The sequence below is a fragment of the Bremia lactucae genome, linkage group LG6 (genome assembly GCF_004359215.1).
Source record: "Bremia lactucae strain SF5 linkage group LG6, whole genome shotgun sequence".
NCBI classification, from domain to species: domain Eukaryota; phylum Oomycota; class Peronosporomycetes; order Peronosporales; family Peronosporaceae; genus Bremia; species Bremia lactucae.
This window is the reverse complement of record NC_090615.1, coordinates 1,600,807-1,619,632: the sequence shown is the minus strand read 5'-3', so window position 1 is coordinate 1,619,632 and position 18,826 is coordinate 1,600,807. Positions and strand designations below refer to the sequence as shown.

The 18,826-nt window shown below is 44.7% G+C and overlaps 7 protein-coding genes across 7 annotated transcripts; 4 read left to right on the top strand and 3 right to left on the bottom strand.

The window, feature by feature from the left end:
* Nucleotides 1-938: 938 nt before the first annotated feature.
* On the top strand, nt 939-3,213 carry CCR75_002258 (uncharacterized protein; the record flags this gene model as incomplete). The annotated part of the gene is made up of 3 exons (XM_067960356.1): nt 939-2,457; nt 2,524-2,652; nt 2,720-3,213. The coding sequence occupies 3 exons, from the start codon at nt 939-941 to the stop codon at nt 3,211-3,213; spliced, it is 2,142 nt and encodes a 713-aa protein (XP_067818994.1).
* Nucleotides 3,214-3,701: 488 nt separating this feature from the next.
* CCR75_002257 (uncharacterized protein) lies at nt 3,702-4,905 on the top strand. Its single transcript, XM_067960355.1, has 4 exons — nt 3,702-3,986; nt 4,042-4,081; nt 4,139-4,446; nt 4,521-4,905. The coding sequence occupies exons 1-4, from the start codon at nt 3,808-3,810 to the stop codon at nt 4,816-4,818; spliced, it is 825 nt and encodes a 274-aa protein (XP_067819002.1). The 5' UTR covers nt 3,702-3,807; the 3' UTR covers nt 4,819-4,905.
* CCR75_002256 (uncharacterized protein) lies at nt 4,890-6,502 on the bottom strand (the record flags this gene model as incomplete). The annotated part of the gene is made up of 5 exons (XM_067960354.1): nt 4,890-5,484; nt 5,545-5,783; nt 5,847-5,977; nt 6,071-6,192; nt 6,385-6,502. 5 exons carry the CDS (start codon nt 6,500-6,502, stop codon nt 5,024-5,026), a joined length of 1,071 nt encoding a protein of 356 aa, XP_067819001.1. The 3' UTR covers nt 4,890-5,023.
* A 205-nt stretch (nt 6,503-6,707) lies between these two features.
* On the bottom strand, nt 6,708-8,727 carry CCR75_002255 (uncharacterized protein; the record flags this gene model as incomplete). The annotated part of the gene is made up of 4 exons (XM_067960353.1): nt 6,708-6,923; nt 7,005-7,542; nt 7,603-8,303; nt 8,365-8,727. 4 exons carry the CDS (start codon nt 8,725-8,727, stop codon nt 6,780-6,782), a joined length of 1,746 nt encoding a protein of 581 aa, XP_067819000.1. The 3' UTR covers nt 6,708-6,779.
* A 119-nt stretch (nt 8,728-8,846) lies between these two features.
* CCR75_002254 (uncharacterized protein) lies at nt 8,847-9,655 on the top strand. Its single transcript, XM_067960352.1, has 4 exons — nt 8,847-9,119; nt 9,195-9,279; nt 9,339-9,407; nt 9,478-9,655. The coding sequence occupies exons 1-4, from the start codon at nt 8,884-8,886 to the stop codon at nt 9,553-9,555; spliced, it is 468 nt and encodes a 155-aa protein (XP_067818999.1). The 5' UTR covers nt 8,847-8,883; the 3' UTR covers nt 9,556-9,655.
* A 180-nt stretch (nt 9,656-9,835) lies between these two features.
* On the bottom strand, nt 9,836-13,342 carry CCR75_002253 (uncharacterized protein; the record flags this gene model as incomplete). Its single annotated transcript, XM_067960351.1, has 7 exons — nt 9,836-10,393; nt 10,493-10,856; nt 10,920-11,615; nt 11,684-12,868; nt 12,934-13,015; nt 13,093-13,187; nt 13,268-13,342. The coding sequence occupies 6 exons, from the start codon at nt 13,340-13,342 to the stop codon at nt 10,710-10,712; spliced, it is 2,280 nt and encodes a 759-aa protein (XP_067818935.1). The 3' UTR covers nt 9,836-10,393; nt 10,493-10,709.
* Nucleotides 13,343-13,634: 292 nt separating this feature from the next.
* On the top strand, nt 13,635-18,509 carry CCR75_002252 (uncharacterized protein; the record flags this gene model as incomplete). Its single annotated transcript, XM_067960350.1, has 2 exons — nt 13,635-17,283; nt 18,313-18,509. 2 exons carry the CDS (start codon nt 13,635-13,637, stop codon nt 18,507-18,509), a joined length of 3,846 nt encoding a protein of 1,281 aa, XP_067818998.1.
* Nucleotides 18,510-18,826: the final 317 nt, after the last annotated feature.

Below are 18,826 nucleotides of genomic sequence, written 5' to 3'. Positions count from 1 at the left end.
CTGTTATCAGTACGAACAAAAGGTTCCTCGTTAAACTTTACGTTGTAGCAAGGATTTTTTTTAGAGAAGTTTTGCCAGCGAAAAATCTTTAAATTGATGTCGAAAATGCGACAGGCGACATTGTACTTTGCGTCACCTTTAAAAATTGTGCTAACATTGTCGAGAAATTTGAGCAGCCTATCAATTGTACATTTTGCTCTTTGCGCTGTGCCCAAAACTCAAAAACTTGTTTTTTTTTCCAATGAATGTGTTTCGTGCCCACGTTGAAGTAGGTATCGTGTTTGTTTCTGTGCTCGTCTGTTCGCAATATTTATAAGAAGCTTGCGCGAGGTCTCTCTAACTTGACCAGCTCATTAGTTTTCGTACGCTTCGAGTACATTGGCCGACTTGAAAAAGAAGCAATGAGATCTTAGCGATTGATTTTCTTCACAATTGCGTCAATTGTCTGCCTCCTACTTCTGTATCGGTATTGCCAGGATTATAGTGCAATTTATAACGCTTGCTGTCATCAATGAGAGATCATGCAATATCAGCTTGAAAGCGATAAGTTGCGTTACGATTCTTCTCTTTCAGTTCGCGGCGCAACCACGCCACTTATCGCTACATGCTCGCTTTACTCGAACACATTTCTTATTAGTGCTCCAGGTTCTTTAAAACGACTCGTTCTTTATCGATTTCGAGGCATTGGGACGAGTTAGGCATAGTCAAAACTCTTGCTAAGTTGTGGCCTCAAAACTTCCTCAGTGGCTAATGTTTCGACAGCGATGCTGCATTATTATTCTGATGTCCAGTTCCTGGTTGTACATGCACCAGATGCAGATTTCACACCAATTTACTAATTCTTTTTGGCGAGAAGCGTGCACAACAGCAAGTTGAAGTCGCCGACTATCTGATTGGCTCATATCTCAAATATCGATCGGTTTTCCGTCTTGTCCGTCATGAACAGCTCGGGACCGTTCCGTGACAGCGTGCGCAGCCAAAGCTCTGTGCAGCTTATGGGCTTCATCGATCACTGTATTCGTGTTAATGTGCAAGAAACGACCGAGGAGGGCGAGTTGCGAATTCGAGGCTATGAGACACTATTGGGCACGAGCACCGCCGTTTTGTCGTGTATTCAGGTCTTGCGTCGTATCATACGCGAGTATGCATATGGCCGCGTGGGACGAGAGCTGCAGCACCTATCGTTGACAGTGGCATCGTTTGAACGCGTTCTTTACACTTTTATAAAGGAAGAGATCGTTGTGGCTTCAAAAACTTATGCCAGTCGTCCGCCGGTGGACTTTCGTACAAAAACGGCCTTAAAAGATATTATACCATTAATCCCTACGGATGAAAGATACACAATCTTGTCTGGAGGCGTGGCATCACTTTTGCGGCATGCCACAAAGTCGCTCGAAGAGACAAAACACGTGCTTGAAGAACTCCAATCTGGATACAATCCCGAGCGCGAAAATCGCTGGTCCAGGACGTCCATAGTGCTCTCATTGGTTTTCGTGTTCCTATGCAAGAAATTTCGCATTCGCTCGTCGTTCAAGCAGTTTGTTTTACAAGTGATGCCTACGCAGCAAATGATCAAATGGGGACTCGTAGTCCTCGTGGCGACCGATTACTACAAGCGAGCCATGTATCGTTTTTCTACCTTGCGACGCATCAAAGTTCATCATGCTCGGGTACTTATGGCCTTACGACTATTTTTGCTGTGCCAACATGTCCTACAGCGCGCAAGACCAATCAGCAATGCATCGGACCACCGATTGCTGATTGATAACCCAACTGAGGCTGATATAGATGACGACCTGAAAAATGCTACAACGTTGTTGGTAGAGAGAGTGCCTCTACCTGCTGAATACTATGACTGGTCTTCCGAACCGTGGGGGTTCACCGCATTTAAGATTGGAACAAATGTTCTTACTGCTTCAAGTGCTTTTGCTCACTCAATTATAGGGCAGCAGAATAAGCAACTGCTAAGGATTCTGGGTCCACCCCTGCTTCTACTGTCGATCCCGTACTACGCGATCCGCAATGCTAAAGCAGCTCGATACACGACTCGAACGCTTATCGATCATCCCGATGTAGACGTTATCCGCATGGGCTGGCAGGTTTTCGGTGAGTCTCGACTTGTCCGACTAATGACAAACTTTCAGTGTCCCAAGCTTCCTGTGTTTGAGAAGCAGTATGTGGCAACAGATGGATCGAGTTCTCATACGAAGCGCGACAACGCTTCTGATATCGGTATTTATCTATTCAGTGCTCGACCGGTGAATTCTGTTAAGGCTGGAACTTGGACGGATGCATCTACACCATTAACCAGTCGAATGGTTGCATGTGGTCTACCGTCAACGCGTCCTGTCATTCTGTACATTCACGGTGGCGGTTTCTTCGGGCGATTTATTGCCAAAGACATAAAGAACTTGAAAAATTGGGCCTGCGTGCTGGGCGCAGTTATTGTATATGTTGGTAAGCTGCACATTTTTTTGCAAATTCATCATTATGACTAACTGTTACAAACTCTTGTCCTCCAAGACTACGGCCTTGCACCAGAAACGCACTATCCACATTCAATGAACCAGTGCTTTACCATTTACAAGTGGCTACTTAACGATGGATTGGGGTTCTCTCCAAGCAAAATTGCACTCTTTGGCGAAAGTGCGGGTACGAATTTGGATAGCATGTATGTTGATTGCCGACGTCTTTGACTAAGTTGCTTGTCATTATGCAGGCGCAAACATGGGAGCTGCTGTTTGCATTCGCTGCATTCAAGACGGCATCGACCTCCCAAGTGGAAATGTGTTTATGTTCCCAGCGTTAAATTTGCACTTGTCTCCGTCGCCATCCCGATTTCTTCACCAGAATGACCCCGTGCTACCTCGTGGCATCCTTGAGTTAGCACTCACTTTGTACTACCCTTCACACGGACATTCAAATCAGTATAAACACAATATTCACGACCCGTGCGTATCACCTGGACTTGCGGAAGACTCCTTACTGGAAAAATTTCCACCGACTTCGCTTGTGGTTGGTGACCTGGATCCACTATTGGACGACAGTGTCGACTTTTACACACGCCTCTCATTTTTGAAGGTGCCATCGACGCTAAAGATTTATCCAGGGCTTTCGCACGGCTTCCTTATCTACGGTGACCTGGTCCCAGAAGCTCAAACAGCAATTGATGAGACGTGCGAGCGCTTACAGAATTACATTCGGTTGCGGTAAGAGCATATGTGTCGTTAAACGAGCAGGAATTAGGAATTTTGTGATTGACGTTCAGGAGTTTTTAGACGCGCTTCAAGCAAAATTCTATAGTTACGGTCATAAACTACTTTATAATTGAAGACTTTGACGGTCAATCGCTTTGGGGCAATTTTAGTGTGTGTTTAGTTGAAATTAAAAAAAAACACCTTTACCCGTAGCTTCACGAGCTATGCCATTGATGCCAGCAAAAATTTATTGAGAAACGAAGGTAATATTTATCGTTTATACTTGGGCACAGTATTTTGACTCATACGTACATAGAAAAAGAATGTAGCGACAGTCAATTTTTATTAACAATTGTAAATAGAACAATTACGGAAATTTAAGATTTGATGAATGCTTCGAAATTTCTGCATCTGAGAACCTGCACGTTGTCCATAATTTAAATACTTCCACATCGAAAACAGTTTCGCGAATGTAGTTTGAACGTAAGCGAAAAAAAAACATATTTTATATCAACTTGACGACATAATTTTTCCTTTTAAGTTTACGTATTTTCGCTTATGAACGTTCTCCCCTAATCTCGAATACAATAATTTTTAGCTGTAGAAAAATATGCGACGGCAGCGCAAGCGCAAGCAAGCACAGATTGAGGAAGTTGACGCAGAATGGGATGCTGATGCTTCTACTAACTTCTTTGACGATACCATGTCATCCATCCAGTTGCTCCTGAACCGCAACGCCGATGCTTTTGCAGCACAGGGGTTGCCCCCGATACTACTCTGGCACCAATTGTAATTATGACAATAGAGTTGATGGTTTTTTTCAAAATATTGATTTCGCTTGCAGATACACAATCTTACCAAATCGAACGTTCATCGATCAAAATGTAAAATTTGCTTGTATCGCTTTAATGTTAGAATTCATTGACTGGCAAAGTTTATAGGTGCATCGACTGCGAAGCATTGGCAAACTAATAACGTTGAAGGTGTCAACGGGCTCGGAAGATAGGGCAATTATACGTGTAGAAGACTATCTTGCCAAGGTTAAGACGTACGAGGATGTATTTCGCGAGCAAATACGTCAACATCCGATGAATTCTTCTTTATCGGTCAAGCTCAAGGCGATGGCCGCATACAGACAAGCACTTCCAAAACTAGCTTCTTTATCGACAGTGCCAATGGATGTATTCATATCGATAATGAATGAAGGTGTAGATGGTGCGAACTTACTGCAAACTCATTCTTTAATCGGGTACGCGGGCATATCTACTGAAGCAATGTCGCTTCAAAATCGTCTAATAACGTAGCGTGCATACTGTATTGAAGACAAATCCAACGGCTTGGGTTTTTGCTCCCAACAACTCGTCTCGATGCAATAGTATTTTCTTTTTCTGTTCCAGGAATGGGAAAACTTGTATCGGCTGTTAGTAAGTCACGGGCGCTGATTCAGCGTACGTTAAAGCGCACAAAGTACAAAGAGATGCACGAGCTCCAACTAAAAAAGCTTAGGCTAAAGAGTTCGCCTTTTAATATCGAGTTTCATCTGGTTGATATGGAGGGGTGTGGATTAATTCGACGAACAAAAGTTACAGGGAATGTTCTGGTTGCACTAGCTGACAATTGACCACAAATACTAAATATCGTTCGCGTAGTAGCATTACATAACCAAGCGAATAGAATGAGAATTCAATCAAGTGTCATTGGAAAGAAATTTGCTTTGCGAATGAAAAACTTGTGATTGAGTGTGTCAATTTTTCGATAGCAGAACGGTTAAACCAGCTCGAACATGTCACTACTTTTCGTTTATAACCGCTCACGTGCCTCAACATCTATCTCAACCGCCGCCCTTTTCCTTGAAATGGAACGACACCCTCGTGTTCTTCATTCTCTTTCTTCTCTTCGTCATTAGCCTCTCCTTTATCAGCAACATTTACTACCTCGCCATTAAGGCGATAGCTCATGGAAACCTTTTTGGTTTGTGGAGTTGTGCTTGATTTACCATTTGTGTTACCATGAATGCTACTGGAGCTATTGCTGTGAATATTTTTGCCATTGCTACTTCGTTTTGGACTCGAGTCGCCAGTAGAAACGCTGCTGAATGCGGATGTCTTACCACTAAGCGAGTGGCCAGTGCCATGAAACGCTTCATATTTACGAAGGCGTGTGGCACGAAGAGCAGCTGGATCGGTTAGACATTTTTCATCATTTTTCTTAAGCCGTAATCCGCTACCAAACCCAGCACCACCAACGCGTGCTGGCTTAATATCTTCTGCTTTCATTGTTGGAACACCTGATCGAATATAATACTGCCTATTAGCACAGAGCTGCTTTCAAACGCGTTATCTATTACCTCCATAGGGAAGGTCCGATGGAACAGTTGTAGCTACCCCAGCTGCTGCAGGGGACGGCTTTGGAGGGACATAATCAGCCGGTGGCTCAAAATCTACCTCACAATCAGTCTCAATAATACAGGCAGCAGGCGCAGGCTTCACCTCACGGACGTCCAGCATAAAATTTTTATTGTTGTACATAAGACAAATCGTGTCGCCCACCGTTAAACATGAAAACTTTCGGAGCGAGCCTTCCAAGCTGCACAAGAATCGTTCAATGTTAGCACGCAGCACATATATCAATTTGAAGAAGGTAACGCACACAGCGCGCGGGTTGGAAACATCCAAAAAATCCTGAGACTGTGGTCGTAATTTTACAAACGTAGCCTTAGGCAGCGACACATTTCGAATATTAAGAATCCCTCCTTCCTTTACAAAAAGGTTTTGCATCATCTATACAAAAAAATACACAAAAAAATTACAGGCATTGAGAGAGTGATTAATATCACCGACACCTCACGTCTCGCGTATTAACGCAAATCGTACCCAGTACGGCATGTAGCAACTTCCCTCAGGAGCACTAAATTCCAGCACACCGCAGTGCGAAAAGCGCTCAACCCCTTCGTTAGTCACTTTAAATAGCATTGGATACTCGATATGCAAACGGGCTGACCACGAAGAAGACGATGAAAAGCGAGAAAACCAAATATTACCCGGTCAGCTACATTCATCCGGCATTTATATGCTTAGTACCTAGTGTTTCAAGAGCCGAGGGCGGTAGCAAAACTATCGATGCATCATGCAGTGGTGGACTGTAAGTTGGAGAGCTAAAAAGATTTTCTTGTGTCGCATATACGTACTCTTGTCACCATCTTCTAGATGCGCCTTGTCACAGAACGACATTGGGTATACGCGGTAGTGCTCGTCAAATCTGGGCAACAGGTAGAAGACTCGTTTAATGCTACGAGCTCTATCCATGGTTACATTTAGGCACGCACCGCTGCGGAAAGTTATTAAAGTTAAACTGAACCCCGAAAGGGTTACCCTCTCCTCCAAAGCCTCCAAACTATTTGCAACAAAATTCACACCTTAACGCCGTGACCTTCATTGACTACCATCGCTATTGATATTTCCTCACCATGGTAAGAAGCACTGCGATCGCGAGAACGAGATGAATTGAATGTAAGGGCACTTTTTACAATTTTGGTCTTACAAAGGACACAATCTTATATACCCTTCAAAATCATATTTATTTTCAATCTCTATTTTGTGCAGAGGATTGAATGCTAAGGCGCAGGTTTCGGCCTTCCCTCGCGAGGTTCTCGGGGCCGTAATTGTCAATGTAAGTCATGATTTCGTGCTCGTCGGCGCCAAGAAGGATTTTGCCGGCTTTTAAATGCTATTGATGAACAAAACAAAGGACCACAAAATCACACGCATTAGAATGGCATGACTATCCCTTCACTCCAACTAAACTCACATGTGTGACCGCACGACGCAAATCCGCCGTAAAGATCCCTGGTGCCACGCTGTACCGGAGGCACAGCTGCGTTGAGAATTGCTTTGGAAGCAATGCACCCTGGCGCCCCGTCTCGGCGAGATCGATGCGGTTTTGCTTCACAAAAGCCTGGTTCTTGTTTTTCGTCGCAACTTTTTCGAGATCGAGCTCGTACAACATAGCAGCCAGCTCTTTTTCGTCCAGGCGCTTATTAGCCTCGTAGCAGCGCTCAAGATAGATGCGCCATCTGTCTATTACCTCGTCTTCCATCTTCCAGCTGCTACCAACTTGCTTGTAAATTACTTCCTCTCGAAATTTCCTCATCTCGTCGTCCTCACTGGAATTTAAAAGAATCCGGTGTTTTAAATCCTTGCGTTCTTTCGCAAGATGCGTGTTGGAGTCCTCATGCAATGAAACCGTGTGAAGTTTTCCTCCAAATGAGCAACTTAAAAGCACAAGTCCTTCCGCCGGAGCAATTGGAACGCGCACTGTATATCTCGTCACTGAACCAGTAGCATTTCTATCGAGTTAAAAAATTTGGCGCGTAGCTGCATGAGAGAAGAGCAGTGGTAACTTACACAATGCAGCATCAAACATAACTCGAGACAAGCCCTTGGTCGCAACAGCCAAAGCGCCACCGATCATACAGCGAATTTGGTTCAGCAAAAAGGCCTGACCAACGATGCGAACGCGCAGATGTGGTTCGCTATGAAAATTTGTAACAAGACTGCCTGAGCATGAGTAAATTGAGCGACGATGACGATTCAACGGCTTGCGGGTAAGACCTTCTTCATCTTCAAATTGGCTTGAAGCATTGTAAGAATCGGTAGGTACGGGTTCGTCCAACTCGGTGCCCTCGTCAGTGATTTCGCCGTCGTCAAGTGCCTCGACCTCCGCTTCACTTCGACTTGGAGCTTTATAGAGCTTTTTTTTCTCTTGTACCTTATAAAAATAGGATCTTGAGCGGGTAAAGTTATGAAAGTCGTGCACTCCTTCGTAACGGCGTAGGGCAAGACAAAATTCGGCAACAGTACTGTCAATGTCAAAATCTTCTTCTTTCATTTCGATCATGCTTTTTTTCAAGAAAGAAAGCGGCAGGAAATACTCGTACTCGCGCAAGACACAATTCTTACGCGCAGAAAAGCTTTTATTAACTCTTGTGCAGGAAAATACGCGTATGTTTTCAGGCAGTGAGGCGTTTAGTGCGTCCTTCAGCCCGACAACGCGACCTGAGATTGGGTCCACACTATTTTCTTCATCAATTAGCAACTTACCAGAGAACTGCATTGATTAAGCAAGTCAAAATGTTGACAAAACGACAATTTCTCAGTGTAGCACGCACCACGATGCAACCTGCATGTACGCCCTTATCCGTTCGGCTGCTGCGTGCCCAGCCAATTTTATTAAGATTTTCAAAGTTCGAATCGCGCATTGCACCGGCTTTTAAAATGGCGCGACGTATCTCGTCCTCAATTGTCTTCACGTTATCGTTAAGCTGGAGCCCATAGTAGTCACACCCCATGAAGCCACCTACAATGGCCACTTTACGCTTTACCAGCTTGGTGGATGCGGCATTAGCTTGGTCCACACAGTGTTGACCCGTCATAGTGTCATTTGCCACGTCTGATGCTGTGGCAATTCTGCGACAAAACGTGCTGCGCAAAGCTGTGCGAGCCGCTGGATGCGATGCATAGCGCAGCAGCATGGATTGACAAGAATAAAGTAGGCTTTGAAACACGTTGTGATATATAGCCTTTATTTACTATTCTATGACTTGAAAGTGGAAGACTAGATAATAAACAATTTCACTCGTCGACAAGAAGGCACACAGCTCATCGATTATAAGGGACACCCACCATCCATGGCTTTCAGAGTCCTCTCGCAGACTTTCCGCGCACGCGCTATTAAGTCAGCTTCTCCCTCGACGCAGCATCGTTTTGGTGTTGCTTTCTTATCTACCAAGTATACGCCGCAGCACGAGTACGTGACCGTAAACGGCAAGCAGGGCACGATTGGAATCACCGATTTTGCCCAAAACTCCTTGGGTGATGTCGTGTATGTGGATTTACCGGCAGTGGGTGACAAGCTTAGTAAAGGGTACGTGCCTTGCTGGCAGTGGGTGACACAATATTACACTTGTGACGTTTATGTATCATATTATTGGTTGCGAAGCGACGCATTTGGTGCCGTAGAGTCTGTCAAAGCTGCTAGCGACGTGTACACCCCCGCCTCGGGCACTGTCACAGCCGTAAATGAGGTTAACTACATTTGTAAAGAATGTATGGGAGAATTGTAGTTGATGATTTTTTGGTGCAGGAGCTAGCGGAAAATCCGAGTCTTGTTAATGAAGAGCCCATGGCCGGCGGCTGGTTTATTAAAGTAGAGGTGTGTAGCAGCTTATACATTGAGTTTACGCACAATTTTTGTGTGACTGTGGTAAATTGTCGTTTTTCAGCTTGACGAAGTCAAGGATTTGGATGATTTGCTGGGCGAGGATGCTTACAAAGAGCACTGCGAAAATGAGGAGCACTAATTCTGACGCTGTTAACTTGCCGGAATTTAGCAGCCAAACGTTTTAATCCATAATAAAATAAGGTTCTCTGATCTGATGTAAGAGCAATTAGCAAAAGGAAAGCACACCTCGACCTCGAGTTCAATTAGGTAGGACAGTCATGTTTATTTCGAATGTGTCGTGTCAACGATTCTTTTACATAATCTCAGCGCAGCAAACTTGTTTTATATTTCTTATGTATGCAATTTACCGACATCGTAACACAGATGCGCGAGTGCAACTTGTGGCCTAGCAAGCAGGTCATTAAGGATGAGCATTATTTTTAATTTTGCGAGATTTACTCAGCTTATAATCCTTCCATTAAACATTATTAATAAATTGCAAATTTAATTGATAATTTTAATATGCAGCGATTTGATGCATGCTCTTACTAAAGTATATCGTGCCCTTGCCGACCAAACATCAATAATCACCAGAATTTAAATCGTGCCCTTTGCTGACTAAGATTTTACTGACGGCAAGTATTTGAACGACTATGCTCCTGTAAGTAGCTTACCAACAATTTTGATGTCGGCTGCAGCATAAATTCACCTCGACATGCAATTGCCGCATACCGTTCGTCTTCGAATCGCTTGGTCCATCAATTTGGCCTCTTGAGAACATTACCACGGTATGACAGTGGCAAGAGTCTGCATTGCGCGTAGACGAATTTTAGGCGTGAGTTCAGGCGGCAATCTGGCTCTTGAGTCATGGGCAATACTAGAATTGCTTAAAGCTGGACCTCTGAGGTGACGGCGTTGTGTGCATACGGAAAACATAGCCCGTACGATATTGCCTCGACGACTCGTTGCCTGCGTGCCTTGTAAACAAAAACATATTTTCAAATGTCGATTGTCAGTTTAAGATCTCGATCTATTCACTAGCGTATTGCATTTGTTGCTACATAGCGATGACGTACCGGTGTGTTGATGTCTCAATAGATTTTGAAGGCGAGATTCGAGACGCTTGCTAAAAGCTTCCTCTGGGGTAAGCCGTCGAGAGTAAATTATCCTCATACACACGCGATTGCCGCACGCCTCTCTCTGGGTATTGCTTGTGTTCATAGGTCAGTTGGCGCTGCTAAGTAAGCCGCTGACAAAATTCTTATTTAACTGTTTAAGGTTGCGCATCGCACTTCAGTTGTCAGCTGCTTTAAAATTCCATAGTGAAATGGCTCCATCCTGGTTCGCAGAGCAACACAGATGTAGGGTCGGGTGCCAATCGAGATCCGCAATGGCTGCTTGATTTGGAAGTAGACTAGAAATAGCATGCTTTTCACCACGCTGGGAGTTGCACAAAGTGTGTGATTAGCAGGAATGAGTTACCAAAAAAGCTTAAAGCTATACCTTAAATACGTGGAGAGAAGAGGAATCGGCCACGATGAAATAATTTGCAACGTCACAAAAGCGAATCGTACTATCCACCTCCGCACTGATCGACGACAACGGCTTGTCCATTTCGTACGTTCGTGTTAAAGATGGCGTGACATTGACTATACTTCCTCTGGAATCGTTTGCCGCGTCAACTGGAGATGCGACAGCTGCCAAAATGGACGCGACAGACCATTCCCTTACCAAATTACACCGTTCATGTACACTCAGCATCGATTCTCCATCCGGTGACAAGCAAATCGCTGCCAAATTGCCCCCATCAATGTGTGTGCCGTCTTTGCAGGAGATAAGGCTGCAGCGATGTATCCGCTCAGGGCGAATTACATCTATAAATTCAATTTCGCCCGTCCGGCTTCCGGTAATAAGCACATTGCCCTCATTGTTCCATGCAATACAGGTAAGCTGTTTATCTTCCATCGGCATATAATCCTGCATCGGTTCCTCCATTCCTCCATGCAACACAAGAATTTGTTGCAGTGCGTTGTCCTCTTCATCACGACTAGTAAACAGACATGCGGCAATAGGCGCACCTCGAGCACACATGAGCTGTTGAATCTGCAGGTTGTCTTCATTTGGTGGGCACGAGATTACTTCCTGTCCGTCAGAATCCCATAGCATTGTCTCCCCGTGTTCAATGGTGCATGCAAGAAGCTACAATTGACACAAAGCTAAATGTAAAGATAGAGACAATGGCGTAGGAGCACAAAACAACATCGCACCTGTTTTTTCGGGCCTGGACCCAGCCAATTGAGACTAATTAATCTCGCCGGTAATTGGATAGTGGATACGCGTGAAAATGCTGCAGGGTTCGCGCGCCATATGTCAATTTGATTATTACCAAGCTTTGCAATGGCAAGAAATTCTCCGTCGGATGAGAAGCGACTTCTTGCAGTCATCACTGACTGTGTCGGTTTCCAATCGTTAAGCATGTTGAACTCACGAATCAGAGAAGCCCGAGCATTGTCTTTTATCTCGTCAGAACCACTGCATGTAGCTGACCAAGAGGTCGGTTTTATGGGATTACAGCTGGAGTCAGCAAGCGTTCCGGTATCACCAACAAGAGATCTTGAAGATGTCGTGATTGGAGAAAAAATAGGGGATATAAGCTTCTTTTCCAGTATTGCTGCGTCTACTGATATTTCGTCGTACGAGCCTATTCCTTCGTCGTCGCTCAATTCATTAAGTGGGAGATAAACTTCGGCTACTCGTGGCATATCTCGCGGGTCAATAGGAGCATTCAAATTGTTCTGTAGGTCGTCTTCCCTGTGAAACCCAAAAAGTTCTTCAATCTCTATCATTTGCTTATGCGAAAGCCCAACACTCGCTGCCATTGCGCCATAACTGCGACTGCGACTCCTGTTTTTACCCCGATCATTCGCTGGATCGACTAAATTAGGTAAAGACACCGAAAATTGATCCATAAAGCTGTGCTGCACCATCGTTCGAAGAATCGAGTACAATTGTCGCCCTGCCTCCTCCAACTTTTTAATTTTGGTGTTGGCTTCTGTATTATAAAGTCTCAGTCTCGTAGCTTCGGACTGACTCACTTTCAGCCTCAATTTTAGCGACGGTTCTTCCAGTCGAGCCAACTGAAAAGCCAAAAGCTTCGGTAATGGCAAATTTCGAAAGACTAGAGACAGAAAATTGCGTAAAGATGCCACAAATGCCTCGAGCCACGGTTGTCCAAAGAAAATCTGAAAATAGGCATCGTTTTCTGGGTGCTCGATGTAAGGCAAGATGAACCAGCGACTCCAAGAATCAGATCCACCCGCTCCAGCGTCCACAGAAGCATTTAGTTTATCTGCCTGAAGCTGAAAAAACTCGGCAGCTCTTTCCCGATGTCCGCACTTGATTGCATTGACCACGTAGAGTCTCAGCAGCGACGTCTCTAGTTGTTGCAGCGTCTTATTCATGACAAAGAGGTTTCAGACAATACAATTCTACAATTAGCTCGTAAATAGACACTAACCAATGCATAGGATGCATCCAAGTGATTGAAGAATCGAGCCGTTAAAAATTGCCATGTTTCCAGCACGGTTGCAATTTGATAACTGCGATCGACAATACAACACGACATTTTGTACGAAATATTAGCTACCTCGCCTTTTAAAACACGAAATTTACGCACGTTTGCACGCAAACCAGCAATTGCGAGATAATTTGCTCCACATCAAAGCCTCGGGTACGATCGCGCTTGTGCTCTGCGCTAAACACTTGAAAGCTCTGGCATGGCACGAGACATTTTCATCTTGTTACATATCGTGGTCTTTGAGGATTACAGAGCATTGAAGGGTGGACGGTACCTTAGTAAATCCTCTAAAAAGGAGATATTCCATCACCAGCTCGTCTACATGCGGCAGCAAGTTCGGTGGTTCCATGTTTCCCCTACTTTTAATTGTGGCGTTGCGCACTTATAATGGATACAAATCGCAAGATAACAAAAACGTGTGGTACACACCACACTATAAACCCACGGTTCGAAACATGAAAGACCAAAGGCCGATGGATTGACGTGCCAGTTAGGCCTTGAAGGAGAAGGCGTGGACAAGGAAATAAGTCTGCGACCCGGCGTTGAAATTGCTGCACTAAATGAATTAGTTGTCACTCACAACGCAATTTACAGCTTTGCGTGGCATCGTGTTTCAAAGCTACAGCAACACGTTAAGAGTGATGGTCCGACTTCAAGTTATACTGTTGTCGGCCTGTATCGGCTTGAGCAGTGCCCTTGGTAATGCAGTAGAATCTTCATCTGCTGCAGCTATAGCAGCATCTTCGAGGTGTGCAAAGGACCCAATCAAGCGAGTCGATTGTTACCCCTTACAAGCCAATTTTCCAGAACCGACCGAGGAGCTGTGTCTTGCTCAAGGATGTTGCTGGAGGAGCTTGGATAATGAAGGCATTCCCTGTGCATTTGCTAATGAAGAGCCTCCCAGGGAAGAACAATGTGAATTTGTGGCCAAGCCATCGCGTCTAGCGTGCCGAAACCCGAGATTTGCATCGGCAGAATTGGTGAAGGATGCTGATACCTGTGAGTCAGCCGGTTGCTGTTATGACGACGAGGAGTGCTATCAGCCTTTAAGCGACGGATACGAGCTGTTGACTTTGGATGAGACGTCGAATGGCTGGCATGGAATACTGGCATTGCGACATGGAAGTCGCGGTCCTTTTGGTAACGACGTGCCGATACTGGAACTAAATGTCGTGCGCGAAACATCGAGTCGAGTGCGTATTCGTATAATCGATCCCGCGTTTTCGCGGTATGAAGTGCCAGATCTACCAGTGCGACGTCAAAAAAGAGACGAAGATGATTCGGATAAGGATAGCGACTACAAGGTTCACTTCACGCCGTGGCCATTTGGAGTAGCAGTAAGTCGAAGAGGATCTGGAGAGGTCTTGTTTAATTCTACGCCGCCAGTTGAGAAAGAAGCACAAGGCAAGAGCTTTAGTGGACTGGTATTTGAGAATCAGTTTCTCGAAATTTCCACGCAATTGTCAGTGAGTGAAGATGATGACGAGCCTATTCTCTATGGACTTGGAGAACGATTGGGCCCTATGCGAGTACACGCTGACAAGAGGGGAGATTTGTACCCAATGTTTTCACGGGCTCCAAACACTTCCGCTCCAGCCCATTTTCGGAGGGGTGGAGACAATTCGTATGGAGTTCATCCATTTGTTCTGCAGCTGAAGGAAGGTGAATATGGCAATGCGCATGGTATTTTCATGCTGTCTTCAAATGCTATGGAGGTCCTTGCACGTCGTAGCGCACTCACATATCGGCTGACGGGTGGTGTGATCGACATTTTCATTTTTTCAGGTTCTTCCCCTGAAGATGTCATTGAACAGTATACCGATGTTGTAGGTCGTCCAGCGATGCCACCGTATTGGGCCTTGGGGTATCACGTTGGTCTTCGTGGAGAATTTGTATCAGTTGATAAAGCAATGAAAGTTGTTAATCAGCTCAGAATGGCTGGTATTCCAATGGAAGCGTACTGGCAGGACCTTGATTATATGGCTGACAATGGGCGAGCATTGTCGCTAAATGAAAGCAAAATCTCGCCTCAGGTGTTGCGTGCGTTCATCGATGAGTTGCACTTTCATTCGCAATACTTTATTTGCGCTCAAGTTCCGGCAATCACGCTACAAAATACGTCGAGTCATATTGAAGATCAGGGCGGCAACGTGGCGAAGTACAACACACCCATGAGGAAGAAGCCCTCGCCTTTTACACTCGCTGCTCATGATAGCAGTGGTGAAGACCGTGATGCTAGTCACGGTGAACATGGAGGGGTCAAGAGAAATGGTGATATGTACGAGTCGGACAGTGATTCCGCGGATCGAAAACAAGGTAAACATTCCAGTAGTCGTTGTGACGAAAAAAGTAAGCGCGCTAATGAAGGAGATGAGCAAAGCTGGGATCCCGTAGTTCGGGGTGAAGAGCTCGATGTATTTGTAAAAGGAGTGAATGGTGAGCGCTACGCACAGAAAGCTTTCCGATCTGGATGGGCTGTGTTTGTTGATTTCTTTCATCCTCAAGCGGCCCGGTACTGGCAAGAGCAGCTGGCGAATTTTCACAAGTACGTGATGCCATATGATGGCTTGTGGCTGAATATGAACGAACCAAGTAGCTCCTGCGATTGTGCTCTGGCGGCTGAAGATGACATTTGTGCTCGAATTTGCTCAAAGCGTCCAATCATACGAGATTCTCATCGCGACGGAGAGGTCTTTGGGTTTGAAAAAGTAGATGTACCAGGAGACGGCGGCTTTATTCGAACGAATGACGTGAACTTTCCGTTTGATCCATATCGTCAGCCTTTTGTGCCGGGTCAAAATGAGCCAAGTATCGGAGGTCACGGAAATTTGAATTCGGCTACGCTGCCCATGGCAGCATTGCACTATTCGTCTTTGCATTACAATCTGCATTCGCTTTATGGTCATGCTCAGTCTGTTGCAACACGGTCGGCATTGAATTCGATCGTCAAGAAGCGAACGTTGTTGCTCTCTCGTTCAACTTTTTCTGGCACAGGACACTATGCTGGTCACTGGTTGGACAATGATGTGGCATCATGGGAACAGCTTCGCTTGTCCATCTCTGGTACATTGCAGATGAACTTGCTTGGAGTTCCGCTTACTGGTCCCAATGTATGTGGATCAGGTGGCCAGTCTTTGACGGAGTTATGTGTACGCTGGCACCAAGCTGCTTCATTTTTGCCATTGCTTCGCAATCACGCGGATATTGACGGCAAGCTCATTCCGGAAGATTTCGATGCTGATGCCCTGAATATTTTACGGTCGACGCTGCTCCGGCGCTATCGATATTTGCCCTACATGTACACACTCTTTTATGAAGCCAGCCGCTCGGGCAAACCCGTAGTACGCCCTCTCGCTTTCGAATTTCCAAATGACAAGATTGCGCAAAAGATTGAGCATCAATATCTACTCGGTCCAGCACTGATGATATCGCCGGTCGTGCACGAAGGTGCAATTTCGGCTGAGGTGTATTTCCCGAATGTCCATTGGTTTGATGCTCACAATGGAAAGTTAGCATTGGGAACCGCGACAGAGAACAATCGGCGTGTCAGTCTGCTTACACCTCTATCTAAGCTCCAAGTTCATCTTCGTGAGGGCTATGTTGTCCCAACGCAGCAACCTGTTACCACGACGACTCTGTCTCGCCGTGGAGGTTTCACACTTTTAGCAGCATTGAGTGCCTCGAAAAATTCATCAGCTTTTGGCGAATTGTACGTCGATGATGGAGACTCGCTGTCCGCTATCGAAGATCAACGCTACTCTTTGATGCATTATGATGTGCGTCAGAATTCAAGCGGCGTTGTTGTGTTTAAGTGCTCATTTATCTTTCACGGATATGATGGACCGGAGATGCATGCCGATTTGAATGAAATACGTCTTTACGGTATACACGGCGAAGGATTTGTCGCAAACTCGTCCGTGGACGCAACACTGACTCTATCTAGTAGTGCAAGCTCTTCAGGTCAAACGGCTATTAAGGCTGAGTACTTTGCTCAGTCTGAAATGTTGGTTCTTTCTCGTTTCAATGCGGCTATTGGACAAGAATTTTATGTGAAAGCGATCGCTAAAGCAGCCGAGACGAAGAATGGGGAAAATGAAGCGAATAGCAAAGCCATTGGTACGAACTCGTCGGGCAAATCTGAAGGTGAGGAAGGAGAGACTGAACAAAAGAAGCCTACCAAAGGCTCGAAGAAGTCTAAATTTTCAATCACCAGTATTGTGGGTATTGTGGTGGGCTGCGCTTTGCTGGCGGCAATAGTTTTAGTCTTTTTGTTCCGTCGTCGCCGTAGAGGTTACGAAACAGTGTGACAAAAGCTATAATTTGACAACGCAGAAGGATATTGAATAAAAAAAATAAGTCCAAAAACATAGTTTGATCTTGCAAATTTGTTCATTAATAAAATATGTCCTTAAAAATACACCGAAATTTAGATGCGGATAGAGAGTAATGAGTCACTGTACATAGATTGGTATTACTATGTTAGTCAGGAATATAAGAGGCACTAGTTAAAAGGAACTTAATCATATAAAATACAGCTCATGGAGACTGAACTAAGAATTCCGAAAAATTGACCTAAAGGTGAAAGCCCTGTAAAAAATAAAAAACATTACTATGCAACAGCATGTAATCTACGTAAAATATTCGAAACCACCCTCAAAAACTATTATTAGTGAGTGAACAAGTACTAACGAAAAGTGAAAAGAACTCCTCAGTGAACAATTCAAAAACCAAGTATAAAAATCAAACAGACGTTTAAAAAGTAACGTGTAATGGGCTATGGGCCAGCAATACATGGCTTATACATGCACGCGAGAAAGCAAGTTATAAAAAGAAATTTAATTAAAGAAATAAGCACGAAACACAGGGAGCTAACCATGAACGATTGAAAAAATATGAATAATTTAGGCGCCGCCAGGCCTGTGAGGAAGGATCAATGACGGCGTTAGAAACGACGCACCCCACAAGTAGTAGTGCACCTTCTCTGGAGATGTAATCGGATGACGACGACGAGTAATTAATAATGACCTGGAGAAAGGAAAGATCTTTGTGTCATTTAGTTAGCGCCTTACGCGACAGAGTGTGTCAGAACACTAAGAACAAGGACCGTATCTGCTTTGTCCACGTAGTCGAAGGAAGGGAATCATGCTCTGTATTGCCTAGACCAAATAGAGCAGCCACATCGCTGAGCAACTTTTCAGCAAAATCGAGCAGGCATCGGTCGGCAAGTATGAGCGTAGCTTNTTGGACAAGAATTTTATGTGAAAGCGATCGCTAAAGCAGCCGAGACGAAGAATGGGGAAAATGAAGCGAATAGCAAAGCCATTGGTACGAACTCGTCGGGCAAATCTGAAGGTGAGGAAGGAGAGACTGAACAAAAGAAGCCTACCAAAGGCTCGAAGAAGTCTAAATTTTCAATCACCAGTATTGTGGGTATTGTGGTGGGCTGCGCTTTGCTGGCGGCAATAGTTTTAGTCTTTTTGTTCCGTCGTCGCCGTAGAGGTTACGAAACAGTGTGACAAAAGCTATAATTTGACAACGCAGAAGGATATTGATTAAAAAAAATAAGTCCAAAAACATAGTTTGATCTTGCAAATTACACTGAGAGGACAGTCAAGGCTTGTTCATTAATAAAATATGTCCTTAAAAATACACCGATATTTAGATGCGGATAGTGAGTTATGAGTCACTGTACATAGATTGGTATTACTATGTTAGTCAGGAATATAAGAGGCACTAGTTAGAAGGAACTTAATCATATAAAATACAGCTTCATTTTTTTCCTGAACTAAGCATTCCTTAGCATTGGCCTACAGTTGCTAAGCCACATTTAGCA

Excerpts from the sequence above, each read along its gene's own strand:
- CCR75_002257 (XM_067960355.1), top strand. The coding sequence starts at position 3,808 with ATGCGACGGCAGCGCAAGCGCAAGCAAGCACAGATTGAGGAAGTTGAC. Across the intron at positions 3,987-4,041 it reads ATACTACTCTGGCACCAATT|ATACACAATCTTACCAAATC; the intron begins GTAATTATGACA and ends TTTCGCTTGCAG. Across the intron at positions 4,447-4,520 it reads CAAACTCATTCTTTAATCGG|ACAAATCCAACGGCTTGGGT; the intron begins GTACGCGGGCAT and ends ACTGTATTGAAG.
- CCR75_002254 (XM_067960352.1), top strand. The coding sequence starts at position 8,884 with ATGGCTTTCAGAGTCCTCTCGCAGACTTTCCGCGCACGCGCTATTAAG. Across the intron at positions 9,120-9,194 it reads GGTGACAAGCTTAGTAAAGG|CGACGCATTTGGTGCCGTAG; the intron begins GTACGTGCCTTG and ends TTGGTTGCGAAG. Across the intron at positions 9,408-9,477 it reads GCTGGTTTATTAAAGTAGAG|CTTGACGAAGTCAAGGATTT; the intron begins GTGTGTAGCAGC and ends GTCGTTTTTCAG.